The sequence below is a fragment of the Temnothorax curvispinosus genome, unplaced genomic scaffold (assembly GCF_003070985.1).
Source record: "Temnothorax curvispinosus isolate PA1 unplaced genomic scaffold, ASM307098v1 QBEX01008837.1, whole genome shotgun sequence".
Lineage (NCBI taxonomy): Eukaryota > Metazoa > Arthropoda > Insecta > Hymenoptera > Formicidae > Temnothorax > Temnothorax curvispinosus.
In genome coordinates, this window is record NW_020218617.1 from 442,086 (window position 1) to 461,965 (window position 19,880).

The following is a 19,880-nucleotide window of genomic DNA, read 5'->3' on the forward strand; positions in this document are numbered from 1 at the left end:
TATAAAATTCATTTTTGGTCTTAATATATGTAGTCTTTAAACAGCCTTTGAATACGATCGAGTATTTAGAACAAATCATATAATTACAAAAGTAAAAAAAAACTAATTATTAAATCAATTGATATGTAGTAGAATATATATACATGTATTAAAGAAACGGATAAATTTTCTGAACTCCTCTACTTAATTTCCCTCTCTCCTCTGGAAAAATATAAATTAATTCTTTTTCTGCGCTTATCTCCCACTTTAAGTTGTTTGATCAACTGATCATGCGCAGATTAAAAAAATTCCATTGAAACATAGTGTAGAACGTTATTTTCCTTCTACGCATGTGCTATTAAAATTGGAGTGAGTATTGTGGGAATGTTTTAAAAATAAGGATTCTGGATACAGAAGCTCGTTATTCTCGATTCGACTTCGTCGTACCATCGTTAAGATCGGTTCGGTGTGCTTTCGTGTATAGGTACTACTTCGTAGAAAACTTTTCATTTAAAAAATGTTTGCTGCAATCTTTGCCTTTGTGTTCGTGACAGCATATGCTGCAGATGAAATACGTGAGTAAACAAATATTAGCCACATTTATCTCTGTCACAATGTACGTACATTAAATTTCCATCAAAGGTGAAAGAAATACACTTGTTTTGAAATTGCTAGCATATAAGCAGCTAGCTCTTATAATTATCTTAACAATTTGACAAATGTTAAGGATTAACAAATAATTAAATAATTCTCTTTGTTAAGAACGAGTTTAATGTTAATTAATTGCAACACACGTTATTAACAAGAATATAAGCTAGATTATTTATCTTTTTCTTGATAACTATTCCATTATTATACATCATCTCTTGTCTAGACTTCTCAAGAGTACGAAAAAAGTTTCAAAGTTCTATAAGCTATTATATATATGATCAAAATGTATAACAACAGAATAAAAATTTTAATCCTATTTTAATTTGTAATGGTGTATTGCTATGGTGTTCTATATAGTATTTACAAATAATGTTAAATCAAAACCAGTTGGACAATAGAAGTCAATATTAACTGAACTGTGAGAATGAATAGAACAATTAGTATTTGTACATGTGTAAACATATGTATAAGTACGGCACTGGGAGTTTAAACTGTGTTTATCAACGTTTAACTTTATCAATTAGAATTTTGACATTATATGCAGGATATAGGCTTACAATTAACAGAATAACTTGTTTCACAATAAATAACGTAAAATTAAAAGAAAATTGTGCAGAATGCAACTTTGTTTAATTATCTTATTGATGATTAAAACATAATTATTATGTAGTAAATCTTTGAAATAATTCAATAACTCATATACGCAATAATGTATTATTTAAATCTATCTGAAATATTTCAATATTGCTATTAATAGTATGAAAGAATATTAAATATTCCTTATACTATTAATAGGAAGGAATTTAAATATCAAGAAAGTTTATTTTCTGCTTTTGTTTTCTTTCTTTTTATTATTATATTAAATATTTTAATGAAATATTTAAAACATCTGTTTAATTTAACGATTTTACTTAGCTTTATCTATTATAAGTTTCATATAACTCAATGGCAAAGTTCTAACAGTTATTCTATTAAAAATATATAAAGCGGCATACATATATCTTAATAATAACTTTTTTAAATATTAAAATAGGTTATTACAAATATTAGAAATAAGTTGCGTTTGTGCATTTGTTACATTTCAATTGCATTACAAAAAAATACTCTCTATTTTGAAATAATCGTTGTATTTCAGCTTATTTTTAATTTAATACAAAATTGCAAGCTAAAAAATTATTTGAACTTTTTATAGCCTCCTACATTCACGTGTGCGGTGTCAAAGATCCCAACTACACTGAATGCTTCGTAGATAACATCAACAGAGTGCTAGGTAAACTCTGTCTGACAGGAATCCCAGAATTTAACGTTCTTCCGATCGAGCCAGTGATTATCGAGGAAATAGTTATCTATGATACAGACAAACTTAAATTAAATCTGAAAGATTCAAAAGTACGTGGAATATGTGATTTCGACGTAACATCTTCTCACATAATTCCTGCAACGTATTACAAGTTTAATGTCATACTCAAACACATTACCATGAACTCCACGTATGACTTTGACATACGTGTATTGGTATCACTTGCTAATAAGGGAATAGTTTACGTTTCTGCAGGTATGTATGATACAGTCGATCTTACATTAAAATAAGACGAAAGTTTAGAACTATTTACCTAAATATAAAAAAATCGTTCTTATTTCATTGAAATCAAACTATGTTTTCTTCCGCAGATGACGTAGAAGGGGAACTAACCATAGAGTTGAAAACTGTAACCAAAGGTGGTAAAACACAAATATATGTAGCGAAAATGACCACGAATATCGATTTAAAAACGTTCAATTATGAGTTCGATGATAGTGAGAAGGACTTAGTTCAACTACATGAAGTTATGAGAAATACCATAAGTGAAAGCGAAAAGGATATTATCATCAAAGTTAAGCCAAAGTTAGAAGAGGTAGTCTCCAAACTGGGCATGTCAGTTATTAACAATATACTCTACGACAGATATGATCAATTGCTTCCCGCCGAAACGCCATAAATTGCCTAGAACTTTGAGATTTATCATCGCAAAATGCAATATGCATCCGATCTAACTAAAGAATAATTGAAATATATTTAAATTATTAATAAAATAACAATATTTAAAAAATTGGCGAAAAATTAATATGTTTTATTTTAGTTGTATAATAATAGCAAACGTTTAATCGTTATCGATAGATTGCTAGCACAATAGCACAGCTTATAGAAATAAGTTAGTCAAATAAAAATATTATTTGTCTGTGTATCACTTTGAACACTACGCTTATTGGAATAAGAATATTAAACTGTAATATCTGATATATGTATAACAATTATTAAATTATCAAGAAATGTCTAATAAAATTGAGATATTATATTTTGTTATATTATTTGTATTTATAACTCTAATACTTAAAATTAATAAATCTCTTACTTAAGTTACCATAAATTTACAATTTCTATTATTGTATTTGCTACGAAAAGAGATTTAAAATTATTTCATATCTTTATACATATATAAAAAAAATTAATACATTTACAATATACAATACAAAATGTAAATATATTATTTAATATAATATAAAATATTTAAAATCAAACTTTCCTCAATTAAAACTTTAATTTTTATTCTTCATTTATCGCTCGTAAAATTTACCTAACTTCTGACTCAACTGTGATTACGGATATTTCTTCAGATTTTGGAATTTTGATCGAGAATTTAAAACATATGAGTTATGACCAGAGAATAAAAGGTCACATTTGATGCAAACATTAAAACCACGCGTATTACGTATTTTTAAAAAACCGGTCTGTCCAGTAATCTTTATTCTGTGAATTCTATTTATGAACTTGTTTTGTAAAATAAAAAATAGTTTGTTTTCTAGTATAAGCTCTCCCACCATAAATGCTACATGATCATGTGACCATACGAAAGCTAGAAAAAGAGTACAAGATGACATTTTCATTCACACGCATATGCATATTAGAATAAGAGTGAAGGTTGAGACAAAGTTTTAAAATATAAGAGTTTCAGTGTATATGAAACTTTCATTATAGTCGCATGAGAATTCGCAGATACGTTCGTTAAGATCATTTTTATGGTTTTAGAGCTACATACCTCAGTGAAAAATGTTTGTTACACTTTTCGTTTTTGCGCTTGTGACTGCGCATGTTACTGCAACACTACGTAAGTATTTTATAGTATTATATATTTTATTGTATTACACAACGTAAAAAACTGTCACGCGAAGCATAAAAATCGTATCGTGATTAGAACATAGTAATATTTTTCGAGTTAGATAATGCGTCTTGATAAATAACAAAGACTTTAATTGTAATTTACTATTGCCGGTTGCATGATGATAATTTCGAAAATAATAAGTACAGTGGTATTACGCGGGCTGCATGTGAATGTCTGCGTAGTTTGGGCATTATGTCTAACTAATAATATTTGTGAGTTTCTACACGCTTGAAAAGGACCGAAATCTGCGGTCGAAACGTAGTGTATTGGTGAACAATAAAATTTGCCAGTTGGGTCGAACACAATCCTTTTGCTAATTGTTAATTATTTACTGGCGAGAGAGAGATTCAAGTTCTCTGTTCTTATTATTAATATATTCTAAAAAAGATGCAAAGTCGACTATAATTTTAATATTGCTTTTTTTTACAATGGAAATTTAGTCTCTTGTCATAATGTTTGAGTTATACTGTGAGTAGCTGACGTCACAGAAGTTATGTATTTTAAAGTTCAAATAATGAAAAAATTAACAGATATGTCAATAATCTTGTTCGTTTTAAATGATGTAATATTGTATAATTTTACTTCGAAGAACAAAACAGACGTACCAAATTTGTATTTACATAAGTTACGTTACGTCATAAGAAATTTTTCGTTTTTTTGAATGACTTGATAAGTTACTGATTAATAATTGTGTGAATAATTTTATTTATTAAAATAAATCTCTTGAAATTTTTTTCTGATTTAAACTAAAAAAGTTTGATATTGACTGATTTGTCGACAGTAATAAGAATCAAATTTATTTCCTGTTGCACAAATACTTTGTTTACTGCATATTTCACATTTCTGTTTGGAATGTGAAATCCACACAGAACGAAGATTTAAACTATTATGCCTCTTAAAAGTATGAAGATGTACAGTAGATTAAGAATTGTAAATGTCGTTTTAATTTATGATAATAGCAATAGCCTAAGCATCTATATGTCACGAATTAAAAAAGCAAGTTGAGGAGCAAATACCAATATTAGCTGAGTCTATGGAAATCAATAGAACGATTTCTATTTACGCGCCTATATGCATGATCAGGTCTGAGGGCAAACTATCATCGCCAACGTTTAACTTTAATCGCTTATGATTCTGATATTATTATGAATTTAAAAATTATACGAATTTACATTATATTCAAGATTATATTATTCTCTCTTCTTTTTTTTATAGTCACATTAAAAGCTTTAATAAACTTTATAAAACGTTGATTCAATTCAATGAGTAAATATTTTATTATAAATCTTGCATAACTTAATGGTACCTATATATTATTCTTATTAAAAATATGTTATACACTCAATTGCGTTAATAATACAATATCTTTGAACATTGGAAAGTTTACCATACTATATCTTATATCGTTATATCTTAATCGCAAAGCGTGCATAATGTCCTGAAATATAATTTACTTGTTACTGTATTGAAACTTGTATTGACGATTTTATCTAAAAGTTTTTAGGTTTGAGAAAAATAATATAAACTTTTTACAGCTTCCTATATTCGCCCGTGTGGCCGTAAAGATCCGAACTATGATCAATGCATAAGAAACAGCGCTGAACTTCTGAAGGATAAAATCTGCACAGGAATGCCGGAACTGAATCTTCCACCGAACGAGCCATTAATTATTGATAAAATAGTTGTTTACGACACTGCCAATATTAAGTTGCATCTTAGTGATGTGAAAGTATATGGAATTTGTGATTTTGTCATAAATTCCGTTCACGCAAATCCTGACAAACTTCATTATGATTTTAACGTCAATGTTAAGGCTCTCCGCCTTGATGCCATGTATGACTTTAACATAAATATATTGCTCACGCAGATTGCTCACAAAGGAATATTGCACGTTACTTCAGGTGAGTAAAATAATTAGTATAAATTTTATATTAAAAAAATGAGAATATTTAATAAAACTTAATTTAGGATACAACATTAAAATTTTTTAATTTTCTTGAAATTAAATATTGAAATTATGAAATTTATTGCAGACAACTTAGGTGTAAAACTAGGGGTGGATTTCAAATCGACAATTAAGAACGGCAAAACAAGCGGGTATACGTCGAAAGTAAATTTGAATCTCAACATCAAAACATTCAACTTCAAGTTTGATGAGAAAGAAAAGGAACTAGTTAATTTACATAAAATATTTAGCAATGTCATATCCGACAATCAAGAAGAAATGATTAAAACTGTTAAACCGGCATTGGAAGAGGAGCTCTCCAAACGAATAATTTCAATTTTCAACCGCGTATTCGATCGTATTAATTTTGAAGAGCTATTTCCTGAACGAGCATAAATTGTCTGGAATTTTTTGATCTATTCAATTTGCGTTTTGCTTGATTTTCGTCATAAGTTTTGTCATGTTTGAAAATGTTAACTGGATAATAAAAAAAAATATTAATTATTAATTTATCGTTAAAGCAACAGCACACATTTGTATGGATTAACAATTATATATTCTATATATATTACTGATATGTACTTTTTGTATCATTTTAAATACACTATGTTTATATTAGAATAAGAGTTTTAAGCTGAAATATGTAATGTTACAGCTTTATAAAATTATTAATACATGCCTAATAAAAATTGCAACTTATATTTATTTTATGTCCATATTTGTATTTCTACTCGTAGAGAATAATTAAAAATAATAAGCTCGATTTTTGGTTTTCAATAAATAGCTTATTCACATATTTTCCGTATTATATTTAGGAATTATAATAATAACAGATTCAAAAATCTTCTTTACAAAAACCAAGTATCCCGGTAAATTTAATAACGTGTTTTGTAAAAAGATTAAATAGGTATATTATTTTTCGAATAAAAAAACGTTCTAAAAAATAGAGGGATTTTACAGTATATATAAAATCGATTGATTCACGTTGATTTTATTTGACGTTTACTGTATATTCGTTACGATCGTTCTCGTGTGGTTTTAAAAGGTGCCAAGAGATTCTTTCATTTTGCAAAAAGAATTCTTTTGCAGAAGATGTTTGTTGCATATGTTACTCTTACAAGTTGTGATATCATACGCTGCAACGGAAATGACGTAAGTAAATAAAATTATTCACCACATTTTTATTTACACAATGTACATAGAATTCTTATTGTACGTCAAAAGTCTGTCATCGGCGCGACGCCAAAGACTCGAATCACAATTAAGAAATGCAAATTAATGTAATTTTATTTATCGAGTTAAATTATTACTTTAATTTACTGTTGTAGATAATCTTGACTAAGTGAATTATTTTGATTGATTAGGTATATGGTAGGAAACGTAATAGAAATGTCTGACGTTGTGAACATACGATAATATACGCATATACATTTGCATTTGCATATCCATTAAAAAAAAATTTATAAATTGAAAAAATATTGTATTTTAATTCTCGCGCATTTAATTAAAACGACGGTAGCAAATATCAATTTCAATAACAATTTCTGCTAAGTGTGGCATATCCCCTCCCCCCAGTTACCCTAGAATTAATAATGTGATAAAAAATCTAACTACACTTTCGTGTAGTATTACAAGTTACACTATTTTTTTTCCCATGAATATTTTGTTTTATTTTCAATCTCTAAAATACAACAATCGTAGATGATTAGTGACATCAAATGTCTTATATCAAGGTTTTATATTTTTTATAAGTAATACTTGCGTTGTGTAACAGTAGAATACATTTAAAATTTAGATCTTGTTAGCTTGCATAGCAACTAGTGTAGATTAAGATTAGCTATTTTTCTGTAGAATCAATTTTCCTCTCGCACTGCCCTCTCTCTATTCTCACAACTCTTTGATCATGCGCAGAACAAAAAAGCATACAGTACAGAATGTGTAGCAGTGTAGCAGCAATTTTATTCTACGCATGTGCCAGTAGAATGTAAGTGAAGAGTGAGGGGAGATTATAAAATATAAATATAGAAGGATTTTACAATATAGAGTTCGATCAGTTTGCGTTACTAACTCGAGTTTGCCATTACACATTGGTTATCATTCTCTTAAGGATATTTTACAAGATTCTATCTCACAGAAAGATCTCTTTTGAAAAATGTTTGCTGCTCTTCTTGTTTTTACGCTTGCGACTGCGCATGCGGCAGAATTGCGTGAGTAAATGACAATATTTGTCTTATACATATTTATTTACATTATAATATACGTAGGATTCAAAGTACGCTATTTGTAAAAAGCTTGTTGTACCAGCACGAAGTGTAAGAATTGGATAATTAAGAAATATCAATGTAAGATTATTTTTGGAATGATTTATGTTACTCTATAATTACAGATATAGGATAAAATTTTAATGCTAATTGATTGCTCAAGGTATTAATCTAAATTATAATTTATGACATAATAATGCAGATGATGTTATATGTTGCTGCATAATGTTAAATTGCTATATAATTATGCCCAGAGTTAAACAAACAAATGAAGCAGAGATTAAAGCGCGCGTACTAAAAGCGCATATTTAAAAAAATGCAAACTAAAAAGAGCTGTAACTTGTAAGTCTTGCATATTTAATCAAGATATCAGTAAAAAAAATATGAATGACTTTAATGGAAACGCTTTGTTGAAAATTTTTAAATTCAAAGATCTATTAAAAGAATTCCTGCAACTTTATATTGCATTCACAAACTTGGCTTGCTGCAAGATGCATTTTGTATTTACACAATTTTAAGAAAACGAAATGTATTTTAGAAATTCGATGTGCTAAGTAATCTGTTTTAATAGAAGTAATTTTATTAACAACTACTTACTTTATTTATTACATCTACTTGATTTATACACGTTACCTTAAGAAACGTTCTCTTTAATATTTATAGATTGTTGCGATAAGATAAATATCACCATGTCTCAGTGGTTGAATTGATAAAAACCGTTCTGGATAACAGAGAGTTTCAGATTCAAACTCTGTGGTTGAGATAGTTTTCGCAACATATATTCTTTGCAGTGATTCTAAAGATACATAATAATATCGATATTATAAAATTGATTTATCAATTTAAATATGTGATTGTACCATTCTGGCTTTAGCTTAAGACTGCATTTTAAGACCGACAATAATAGGCGCGTAGTTTGCTAAACGCAAAATATTATGTACAAAAGATCTGGTTCGACCGTACGTTTTTTATTCACTTAATTGTTATTCAAACAGTCATGTCTTACTTATTACTATTTATTTTACTATTTATTTTACTAGTTACTTACAAATATTGGTTTATGTGTGTCCTAGTTTAATTAAGACTTATATAGTATCATATCAAATTGCTCCAGATACCAACGCTCCGTTTAACATAACTTTTTCATTTGTTATAATGAGTAAAATATTCTTTGAAGGTCAAAAAATCTCGTAATTATACTTTTTATAAGCAAGTCTTATCGCAATAATGATGTGTTTCGATCAATGCTAATAACAGGTTAATAACTAAGTGAATAGATCTGTTCGTGGGAAACAAGTCCGATTAATTGCAAACGTAATAGTATGAATCAAACTATTCTTTTTATACGAATAGGTACTTGGTAATACTATATGTTTCATATCTCTTATTTAGAATGTGACGTTTTTAAGTAAAATGATGATTTAGTCTTATTTTTTAGTAGTAATTGAAACGTAGTAGTAATAATATTATATAATATTATATATTTATTATTTTTCTTGGAGTTACAATTATTTTACAATAATTAATAATTAAGATATGTATAATTCATAACAGATTAAAATTTTAAATTGTACGTTAATTTATGATAATTGATGATGCCTACGCAGTATTGTAATGAGTTAAAATGGAAAACCACTTGGAAACAAAAACATTAGCTGAGTTGTAGAAATTAATAGAGCTGCAGTTGATATCGCGTATATATATCATGTGATTATAGCTCTGAACATGCACACTATTATCCCCCTCCTCTTAATGTGTAACATATTTAATCGCTTGTGACTTTGAAAATAATGCGTATTTATATTTAAACATAATTGTAATCTTAAAAATAATACGTATTTAAATTTAAAAAATTAAAAATTTTATTTTTTAAATGCCAAATTATAATCTTATTCTTACACTGATAAAAATTATCAGAAAGCAGCAGGTGTGACAACTAACGTGTGACAATTACAATTAAGTGTAGATTACAACTTATTTTAGATGTTATAGCTGAACAAATATTAAATATTATAAAAATTTATTATAAATATTAAGAACAAATGGCGTGGTGTACATATTGTTTTATACTAATTGCATTATAAAAAGTACTTATATTTTAAAATATATAATTTATCGTTTTTATGTTGAAATTTATTTTATTTTAGTTTAATTTAAAGTTACAATTATTATTAATATAATTTTATTTTAGTTTAATTTGAAGTTGCAGATTAAAGAAAATGACTTGAATTTTACAGCATCCTACATTCGCGTATGTGGCCGCAAAGATGCCAACTATGATCAATGCATCATGGAAAATCTCAACAGTGTGAGAGAAAAGCTCTGCACAGGAATGCCGGAATTTAACATTCCCTCGATCGAGCCAATAGTTATTGACAAAATAGTTATCTATGATACAGATAATCTTAAATTATCTCTCAGAGATTCAAAAATAACTGGAGTATGTGATTTCGTCGTAAACTCCATTCACACAGATTCTGACAGGCTCAACTTCAATTTTGATGTCACATTCAAGCATTTGGTCGCGCGTACTTTATATGACTTTGATATACATATACTGGTGCCCCTTGCTAATAAGGGATTGGCTACCATTACATCAGGTATGTAAAATATTAATTTTGTATTATGTTTATTTTATCTTATTATCAATCTTATGTTAAAATAAAATAAAAATTCAATAACACTTAGCCGGTAAAAGAGCCATTAAGACCGGTATTCATAGTCAGATTTTATATTTAAGATTGTTTTAAGTCTGGTCAAAGGCAGTCTTAAGACTCTAGCCAATGAAACGACTGTATTAGCATCTTAAGGTGATGCTGGAGTCGTATATGTATTACCGACAAAATTACCATTTTCTATGTTATTGATCTATATATGTTCTTGTATAGACAAGGATAGCAATTGACATTGCACGCACACATATGCACAAATCGTCATACACACTGTACTCTTATATCAGACTTTTAATCTCGCTTTGGAGGGTTCATCGATGTTTTTCTTGTTGTGCACCTCAGGGAAATTCGTTTTCACGTTCATATCAATGGTATATCTCTTATATGAAGCACATCTTGTGATGAGTTGACAGCGATCGCTGCATCTCGAGACGCCATATTAGGATAAAAGCAAATAAGAAAATCTGTAATTCCGTAATTTTTTCTCGTTTTCTATATAAAATCGGAGTTTCCCTGAATCAATATGATCAATACGTACTGCAATTATGGAGAAGCTTTTTTAATTCTGTCAAATTAATATGATGCTAAATGAGTAGAAAGAAAATGGTAATTTTATCGTAAAAGTTCGATTTTATTTTATCAGCGTCTCGCGTCAAGTTCGCGCGCAGCAATCGCGTCGATTACGTAGAATGTAGAACGACAACGAGATGCGCCGGAAAAAAAAATATATTCCGCGAGACTTCTCATTATGAAACCCGCGAGACTTCTCATTATGAAACCCGGCTCACATTTCTGTATCTTATTAATGGCTGAACCTAGTTTTAAATTATTAAAATGTTTATTTTTATTCAGATAACGGACTGATGAAAGTAAACATGGAATTAAAAGTGGCAACCAAGGGCGGCAAAAAGGAGATATATGTCTCGAAAATAAACACGAAAGCCAAAATCGTATCTTTTAATTATAAGTTTGATGAAAGCGAAAAAGAATTAGTTCAACTGCATCAAGCTCTTAGTAATGTCGTAGATAGCAATTCACAAGATATAATTGCTAAAGTTGAACCAGTATTAGAAGAGAAGATATCAGGAATAATCATCTCAATTTTCAACAACATGACCCGTTCCAATTATGAGATACTATTTCCCGAAGAAGCATGAATTGTCTGAGTCTTTGAGATTGCAAGATCACTTCTTACACATGCTGCGAAATCAAAGAATAACTAGAACAAATTTTGTTATAATGGTTTGAGAAAGTCAGTGATATAAAATTTATTTTAACTAAGAAATGGTAGACATTAATATTTATTAGAGTGCCGCAGCGTAATATTTGGTGTAATAGTTGGTCGGCTAAAAATGTCTCTGTATTATTTTAAATGTTAGTAGACCAGTTATAAGATTATCAAGTAGTAAATATTGCAACAATTACACTTTGTGTTTTATATCTCTTTTTTCCATAATTTTATCTATAATTACATTTATAATTATAATGAATAATTTCCTAATTTAAATTTTACATTCTATTTAAGTTTTAAAATATAAATTTATTATTTAAAAAGCGAGCAGCCAAATAAGCTATAATTTTAATAATTCAAAAACAATACACAAACGTTTTAGAACAATTTACTAATTTTTATTAATATTACTTTAAACAAAATAATAAATTAACAGAATAACAAAACCGATAGTTTGTTAGATAAACGGAAAAAAGTTAATATTTCTTTCTGTGAAAACAAATAAGTTCGAAAATAAAAATTTAAAAAATGTCCTTTTTAATATACATTGATATTTTCATGATTTTTAATCACCGCGCTGTAGCCTTAAATTCTGAGAAATATGAATTAAATTTCTGAATTGATATTAAACTAAGGGACAAACCCATGCAGATATAATACTCTTATTTCCAACAAAAGAATTAAACAATTTATTCTTTCATTAATTATACACTTTCTATGTAGAATTATTTATTTACCATATTAATTTAATAGAAGTTTAATTTGTACTTGAATGTACAAACTTTTATTAATGTGTCTTAATAAATATATTTTTTTACTAAAATAGAATATTATACTAAAATATAAAATATAAAATATTATACTAAAATATAAAAATAGAATATATCGCATTATATATATATACATCTTGGAATAAAAACTTGTCTTTTTTTCCTGTACAAGTTTACAATCTGAATAAATTATTTAGGATATTCGTCGAAACTCCATATAAATGTAAAGAAGGCTCTATAAATCACAGGAGGGAAGAAAGACTAAACTAACCGCGATAACAGAAATATGAAAATAAATGAGATGAGAGAGCAGATGGATATATATACGCTTGATCAATTCACAGGCATCAGTCTTTATACACATCTATGTATCGTACAATTGCTAGGGCTGTTCTCTGACAGTGAAGTGTTGGAAAGTTCTTTAAAAAAACTCTTTTAATTTGGATAATGTTTAATGCAATCTTTTCTTTTACGGTAATAGCAACATGTGTTGCTATAACTGTAGCGGACGTACGTAAGTAAATATTAAATGTAAAAATCTGATTCGTTTAACAACTAAACTTCTGTCTTTTTTATACAACAATTTTACGAAAATGATAACCTATTTAAAAAAATTAGGATCTTATTAATTTAGAATCTTCATTGTTTTCCCTAGTTCAAAATATACAAGTAACAAAACTATAGTTTATACGTTATACATATATGTTCTAGATGCTCGTTATCTCTTTATCTCTTTTTATTATTATGTTAAATACTTTTATAACATTTTTGAAATAGTTAATTACATTAAACTTCTTTTATCTTAGATTGTTTAATTTTATATTTGCAAATTAATGAAAATAATTTAACAGCTTCCTTCATTCATGTATGTGGCCGCAACAATCCCAACTATAATCAGTGCATCGCGGACAACATTATCGATTTGAGGGACAAATTTTGCAACGGGACTCCGGGTTTTCCAATGGTTGAGCCATTAATGTTTGACAAAATTGTCATTTTCGACGAACCTAATGTCAAACTGAATCTTGAAAATGTAGAGGTATATGGAAATTGCGACTTTGCTATAACCTCCATTAATGTGGACCCTGACAGGCTCCACTTTAATTTTAATTATCTAATGCGATTTGTCATAAACACCACGTACGATTTTAATATACGTCTGCTAGTACCAGTCGCTCACAAAGGAATATTACTCATCATTGCGGGTATGTAAAATAATTGATCTTATGTTAAAGGAAAACAAAAGTTTCAATGAAATTTAGCATAAAAGATTTAAAATTAGATTTTATTTAAATTGATAAAAATGTGTATTTTTTTGCAGATAATGTGGAAACAAACACAAAGTTGGACTTGAAAACGGTAATCAAAAATGGTAAAAAACATGTATACGCATCGAAAGCAACCGTGAGTTCCAAGGTTACAGATTTTGAATATCAGTTCGGAAAGGAATTAGGTCAATTAAATGAAATTTTTAGTGCTGTCTTTGACGAGAATAAAGATATTATTATTAACGCTGTTAAACCAGTATTGGAAAGGAAATTTTCCGAACTATATATCAACATGTTCAACAACGTAACTCAATCTAATTACGAAGAATTCTTTCCCGAAAATGACTTGTTATAGGAACTTTACAGTATAAGAAAAAAATTAATTATATTCGATCTAAGAGCCAGATGTTTATTTAAGGTTTTTTTTATATATTTGTATCGAAAATACGTCACATACTATATTTTTTACTTGCGCGTTGATCTCTTTAGAGGCATGTAATTTCACTAGTATTTTTAAATTTAAATTTTTAGGAAATACATATTCTTCAAGCCTTAAATAAACGAAAATACACGAAATACAAATGGTTTCATTTACCTCTTAAAATAGACAATGAACGCTTAATGTATGTTAATTTTTAACATTGATTTTAATTTATACTGTAGAATAAAAAGATTGCACAACTTTTTATAGCGCATTCTGAGAACCAGTGAGAGTATTTTTATAAAATGTCAAGGTTGCTAAAATGCTAAGCATTGATATGGAATGTATGTAGTCAAATTGATAATTACATCAATTACTTATCTATTATCAATTTTCTCTTTATTTCTGCAATTTTATTCTTTTTGACATATTACAGAAATGGTAACCAAGTACATAACAAACCAAAGTATATATGTAGATTTTGAAAAAAATAGATGTCTAAAATTAACCTCGTTCAAAAATAGACGTGAGATCAATGCAATTAACCATGTACATAATATATAGTATTAATGTCATAATCTGAATTACAATTTTTAGTACCGCTATCTATATATTAAGTAAAAAGTACTTAGCTCTCTCATTTACACTTTGTTGTATTAATTCGTTGGTTCTCTGCATGTGTATTAATAATAAACGCTGAAATATCCAGGTGAGAAGTTAAGGAAAAACTTAACATCAAGACTCAAAAACTTGGCGTGCCCTGGGCATATTGAAATACATTCAAATTTATTATAAATAAATATACAATATATGTATAATAAATTTATGTATGCTATTTAAATAGTCGACTATTCATTAATTCGGCGAATCTGCTAAAATCCTGTAAATGCAAGTATACTCTATTCAATAAAGTATAAGCAACAATTTTTTTTTTAAGAAAAAATATAGTTTTATACTAATAAAAATACATAAAACTATATTATTTTATTCAATTATTACATGTAATATTAAGTAATGCTACATATTTCCACGTGTACAAAATTCACTAGTTTGCAATTAATTAGGATTTTAGCAGATTCGCCGAATTAATGAATAGACTCTATTTATGAATTCGGCGAATCTGCTAAAATCCTATAAATGCAAAGTAGACGTATTTTTAAAATCAATCTGTCACTGAAACAAAATTAATTGGCAGTCCAATCAAAGAAAATAAAAGGCAACACGAATATATATAAGCTTGATACCAGTTTATGTGGATTCAGTCATCTTGGTTGCTTTTGAGATGATAATACGGCTATTCTTTATACAGTGTATATCTTAACAATCTTAACAAATTCGTAAAAATTTGTAAATTTCTTTTGCTTGGAAGATGTTTGCCATAATTTTTGCTTTTGGACTTATAACAACACATGTTACAGCAACACTACGTAAGTAAATAAAAAAATGTGTTTTTATTTCCATCGCTATATATATGTACTCACGAACTTTTCTATTTTACACATAAATAAAGCTTTGTTACATTTTAGTAGACATGAGTTTGGCTTGTATAAAATCTTTCGAAAAGCACCAACATATAATTTTTTTTGTACATATGTTTTAAGTAAACTTAAGTAAAAATATTTTTAAATAAATATTTGCTGAAAATTTAAAAATTATAAAATTAAAAGAAAACATTTTGTCCAAGATTTCAAATCTATTATCAATGTATAAATCAATCGTAAACAGTTTAATTCAAAATCGCAAGTTAATTAAGAAAATGATTTAAACACTGCAGCTTCCTACCTTCACGCCTGTAGCCACAAGGATACCAATTACAATCAATGCATTGCAAACAGCATCGATAGTGTAAAAGATAAAGTTTGCGCAGGATTTTCAGAATTGAACATTCCACCAAGCGAACCATTAACTATCGACAAAATAGTTATTTTTGACGCAAATAATATTAAATTGGATCTCAAAGATGTGAAACTATATAGATATTGTGATTTCGTCGTAAATTCGGTTAATACAGATTTTGAAAAGCTCCACTTCGATATTGATTTTTTATTACGACATATTTATATAAAAGTCACGTATGATTTTAATATACATCTGTTGGTGCCCGTTGCTCATAAGGGGCCAGCTGACATTACTGCAGGTAAAATAATTGATTCTACTTTAAAATAAAAGGAAAGTTTAGAGAAAAGACAAAACTTTTTTTTTATTTTAGCATAGAAAATTTAAAGTATTACTTTTTTAAAGTATTTTTATTTTATTTTATTATTAGAATGTATTTTTTGCAGAAAACGTAGGATTGAAAGTAGGCCTGGACTTAAAAGTGATAACCAGAAACGGCAAAAAATATATATTTGCGTCGAAAGCAACCGCCAAATGTGACATCAAATCATTCAAATATAAGTTTACTGAGGACAAAAAAGAATTAGCTGAGTTGCATAAGATTATTGACGATGTCGTATCCAAAAATACAAAGGAAGTTGTTAAAGCTGTTTCAGCAGCAGTTGAAGAGCTAGCCTCCAGATTCGTTATATCAATGTTCAATGATATAGCCTTCTCTCGTTACGAGGAACTATTTTCGCCAGAGATATGAATTGTTCGAGACTTTGACATTTATTAGGCTACATTAGGTTACGCATACAAAACTTAATTACATATTTTACTTAATTGTTTAATAATTTTTTATTAAACAACAAACGACGGCTAAAATCTTTTTAAAATTACTCGGAGTAGTGATCTTGATTATAAATATCAAGATTAATGTTATTTAGACTGACTTTATATATTGGAATATTTACCATTGACATATTGCATTTACGAGATGTGTCCCAAAAGTAATGAGAATGAATTTATTATAGCCCATTATTACATATCCGAGCAACAATTACTTCGGATCTCCTTCAAAGTAGGCTCCTTGGGAACGCACAAACCGTTTCCAAAGTTCTACCATTCCTGGAAGCAATGCTGGAAGTCCGCATGTCTGTGAATGTGTTCAGCGCGTGTGGCCTTTTGGATCTGGTCGAGAGTCCCGTGATGGCAACCTTTTAACAGATTTTTCATTTTGGGAAGGGCAAAAGAATTACACGGAGCTCCAGGTACTGCTTTCAGGAATGGCAAAACCTTGGGAACGGCGTTCCCAACGTACACACCGTTTCCAAGAAGTCTACTTTGAAAGAGATACAGAACATATTTATCGGCAATTTTATCACTGAATCATTGATTAGTTGGTTTCGAAATATAATTTTCAAGTTGGAAACAGATAGAGAAGAGAAACAATATTTGTTCATTCGTATTTAAATGATTGAAATGCTTGTATACAAGCGTGTATCTAAAACTTTTGTACACTTTTTGCAAATTTACATGGTATATTATATATAGATATGTACATACATATATAACATGTATGTAACTTAAATTGTCAGACGTTATAAATGCATGTAAAAATTGATGTAAATGAAAAAAAAGTGCAATCATTATATTTTTATATTATACATATCTATTCTATTATATTCTATGCAGTTACTTAAGAATATTAACAATATTAACAGAAAATATACATGACAAAATATATAACGGAATTTTAATGATATAATTGTATAAAGATAAGTCACAAAAAATACGCAATATCAATTTCTATAATACGCTTTTTATGCTGAAAATTATCAGGTTTGCTATTACTTACACAAATAATTAAGTGTTTATATACATAATATTTTTATACAATACATATATAATATCTTGCATCATTAATTATAAGTGATACCGTTTGTATTTGTCATATATAAGGATATTTTAATTTATTATTTGATGTTTTGGAATCTATCTTATAAATATTTGTAAAATAATGAGCACCAAATTATTTCATCCGGATCGCCATTGGCATTTTGTTTTAAATATTTAGCTACTTTTTTGTAAAAATTATGCAAACAAAATATACACCTTATTTGTTACAACTTCTGCATTGCATAAGTATATTTAAATCTTTTAATAAAAAAAAAGAAACTGTTCTGCAGCGCTGCACGTGCGCGCTCAAAAGATTCCAGAGTCTCTGATAATATTTCTTTCGTCGTCTGTTATTAATGATGTAAGTGTCAAGTAAAGAAAAAAATTTGAATCAAAATAAAATATTGCAGCAAAAATACACTTCTCTTTAAAAAAAAAATAATAAACTTATTTTTAGCTCCTATCCTTAATTTTACTTTTGCAATTTTATTCTTGCTATTGACATTAAAAAGATATACATATTTCTCGACGAGATATTTTTTTTACAGAACTATATATAAGTATCTGCAAAACTGATACAGACACAACATTTACCTGTGACATTGATAGAATAATTTTTTATTGGAATAAAATACTTTGTACTGTGTATGTCGCAAAAATTCTTATATTCTAATAAAATCTTATTTTCTAGTTTATGTAAGAAAACTTTACCCTCTTTATAAAATTTATTCTTTGTTATTTATAAATTTTATCTACAAATTTTCTGATCCGAACAGAAATATAACATATGAGACGATTTTAATACATACATTTTTTACATTGAAATAAAATATTTTTTATACAGGCTTCATTTATTTCAATATTATTCGATGAAAATTGATTCTAAATTTACATCAAGCATGTAATTTCGCGTAGAAAATTCAAAGAAAATTGAGTTTTATTGCAATTATAGCGCGATTATTAATTCTTACGTAAGTACTGTTGCAGTATAATCTCAAAATCTGAGTAAAATAAGACAAATTCGTCACATGTAAATTACATAATGCATAATGCATCATGCTCAAGGTTTTGATCTAATAATATTGAGTTATTTTGACAATCTTATTATAAGAATTTATTTTTTTTAAATCAATAAAGAAAGCGAATACAATTGTTCCTTTTCAGAAAAGGAACATGTCTTATGTCAATTTTATTTTGTAGTTGCACTTTTTGTAGCAATTCTACGATATTTTTTTTTAAACATACTTTTAAATTCTATTATATAGTGTTCAAAAAAGGTGGTATCAAATTTTAACAGTATGTAGTATCATGGTGCCTCTGCGTATTGTCTCATGATTGTTAAACAACATTTAAGCAATTGTTTTCAAGAAAAGTGGATAGGACGTAGCAGTCTAGTTGCATGGCTACCTCACTTACCGGATTTAAATTCGTTAGACTTTTATTTATGGGAACATTTGTGAAAAGCATGGTGTACGCTACATCAGTTGACACATTAGATGAATTGGTACGGAAAATTGCAAACTCTTGTCAACAAATACGAAATAAACCTGGTATTTACTACATACTGTTAAAATTTGGTACTTTTTGAACATTTTGTATAATAATTAATAATGAAATTTTAAAACAGAATACTATTTATAATTTTATATGTATTCTGTAATGTATGTGTGAATGTTAATACATGTTTTCATATATATGTATATATATATATATATATATGTGTGTGTGTGTGTGTGTGTGTGTGTGTGTGTGTGTGTGTGTGTGT

At 27.9% G+C, this 19,880-nt stretch overlaps 5 protein-coding genes across 6 annotated transcripts in view; all 5 read left to right on the forward strand.

Moving 5' to 3' along the window:
- The first annotated feature begins 323 nt into the window (after positions 1-323).
- Positions 324-19,880, forward strand: part of LOC112458372 — a 44,851-nt gene continuing 25,294 nt past the window's right edge. The window contains exons 1-3 of one of the 2 annotated variants that reach the window (XM_025021976.1): positions 378-554; positions 1,823-2,185; positions 2,302-2,910. In XM_025021976.1, the coding sequence (XP_024877744.1) occupies positions 497-554; positions 1,823-2,185; positions 2,302-2,609 (729 nt within the window). In that variant the 5' untranslated portion in view covers positions 378-496 and the 3' untranslated portion in view covers positions 2,610-2,910. Of the gene's footprint in view, positions 555-1,822; positions 2,186-2,301; positions 2,911-19,880 lie in introns of those variants that run through there. The other variant, XM_025021977.1, reaches the window with a different exon arrangement.
- Positions 3,225-6,392, forward strand: LOC112458374. The gene is made up of 3 exons (XM_025021978.1): positions 3,225-3,776; positions 5,366-5,731; positions 5,864-6,392. The coding sequence occupies exons 1-3, from the start codon at positions 3,719-3,721 to the stop codon at positions 6,169-6,171; spliced, it is 732 nt and encodes a 243-aa protein (XP_024877746.1). The 5' UTR covers positions 3,225-3,718; the 3' UTR covers positions 6,172-6,392.
- On the forward strand, positions 7,792-12,134 carry LOC112458376. The gene is made up of 3 exons (XM_025021981.1): positions 7,792-7,982; positions 10,274-10,636; positions 11,561-12,134. The coding sequence occupies exons 1-3, from the start codon at positions 7,928-7,930 to the stop codon at positions 11,863-11,865; spliced, it is 723 nt and encodes a 240-aa protein (XP_024877749.1). The 5' UTR covers positions 7,792-7,927; the 3' UTR covers positions 11,866-12,134.
- LOC112458377 lies at positions 12,237-15,281 on the forward strand. Its single transcript, XM_025021982.1, has 3 exons — positions 12,237-13,223; positions 13,561-13,914; positions 14,031-15,281. Exons 1-3 carry the CDS (start codon positions 13,157-13,159, stop codon positions 14,330-14,332), a joined length of 723 nt encoding a protein of 240 aa, XP_024877750.1. The 5' UTR covers positions 12,237-13,156; the 3' UTR covers positions 14,333-15,281.
- On the forward strand, positions 15,518-17,818 carry LOC112458375. Its single transcript, XM_025021979.1, has 3 exons — positions 15,518-15,825; positions 16,173-16,535; positions 16,681-17,818. Exons 1-3 carry the CDS (start codon positions 15,768-15,770, stop codon positions 16,983-16,985), a joined length of 726 nt encoding a protein of 241 aa, XP_024877747.1. The 5' UTR covers positions 15,518-15,767; the 3' UTR covers positions 16,986-17,818.

Bases quoted from the DNA above. Each gene is read 5' to 3' on its own strand.
- LOC112458377 (XM_025021982.1), top strand. From the start codon at position 13,157: ATGTTTAATGCAATCTTTTCTTTTACGGTAATAGCAACATGTGTTGCT. The intron at 13,224-13,560 runs GTAAGTAAATAT...ATAATTTAACAG, and splicing joins TATAACTGTAGCGGACGTAC to CTTCCTTCATTCATGTATGT. The intron at 13,915-14,030 runs GTATGTAAAATA...ATTTTTTTGCAG, and splicing joins AATATTACTCATCATTGCGG to ATAATGTGGAAACAAACACA.
- LOC112458376 (XM_025021981.1), top strand. From the start codon at position 7,928: ATGTTTGCTGCTCTTCTTGTTTTTACGCTTGCGACTGCGCATGCGGCA. The intron at 7,983-10,273 runs GTGAGTAAATGA...TGAATTTTACAG, and splicing joins TGCGCATGCGGCAGAATTGC to CATCCTACATTCGCGTATGT. The intron at 10,637-11,560 runs GTATGTAAAATA...ATTTTTATTCAG, and splicing joins ATTGGCTACCATTACATCAG to ATAACGGACTGATGAAAGTA.
- LOC112458374 (XM_025021978.1), top strand. From the start codon at position 3,719: ATGTTTGTTACACTTTTCGTTTTTGCGCTTGTGACTGCGCATGTTACT. The intron at 3,777-5,365 runs GTAAGTATTTTA...AACTTTTTACAG, and splicing joins GCATGTTACTGCAACACTAC to CTTCCTATATTCGCCCGTGT. The intron at 5,732-5,863 runs GTGAGTAAAATA...AATTTATTGCAG, and splicing joins AATATTGCACGTTACTTCAG to ACAACTTAGGTGTAAAACTA.
- LOC112458375 (XM_025021979.1), top strand. From the start codon at position 15,768: ATGTTTGCCATAATTTTTGCTTTTGGACTTATAACAACACATGTTACA. The intron at 15,826-16,172 runs GTAAGTAAATAA...TAAACACTGCAG, and splicing joins ACATGTTACAGCAACACTAC to CTTCCTACCTTCACGCCTGT. The intron at 16,536-16,680 runs GTAAAATAATTG...TATTTTTTGCAG, and splicing joins GCCAGCTGACATTACTGCAG to AAAACGTAGGATTGAAAGTA.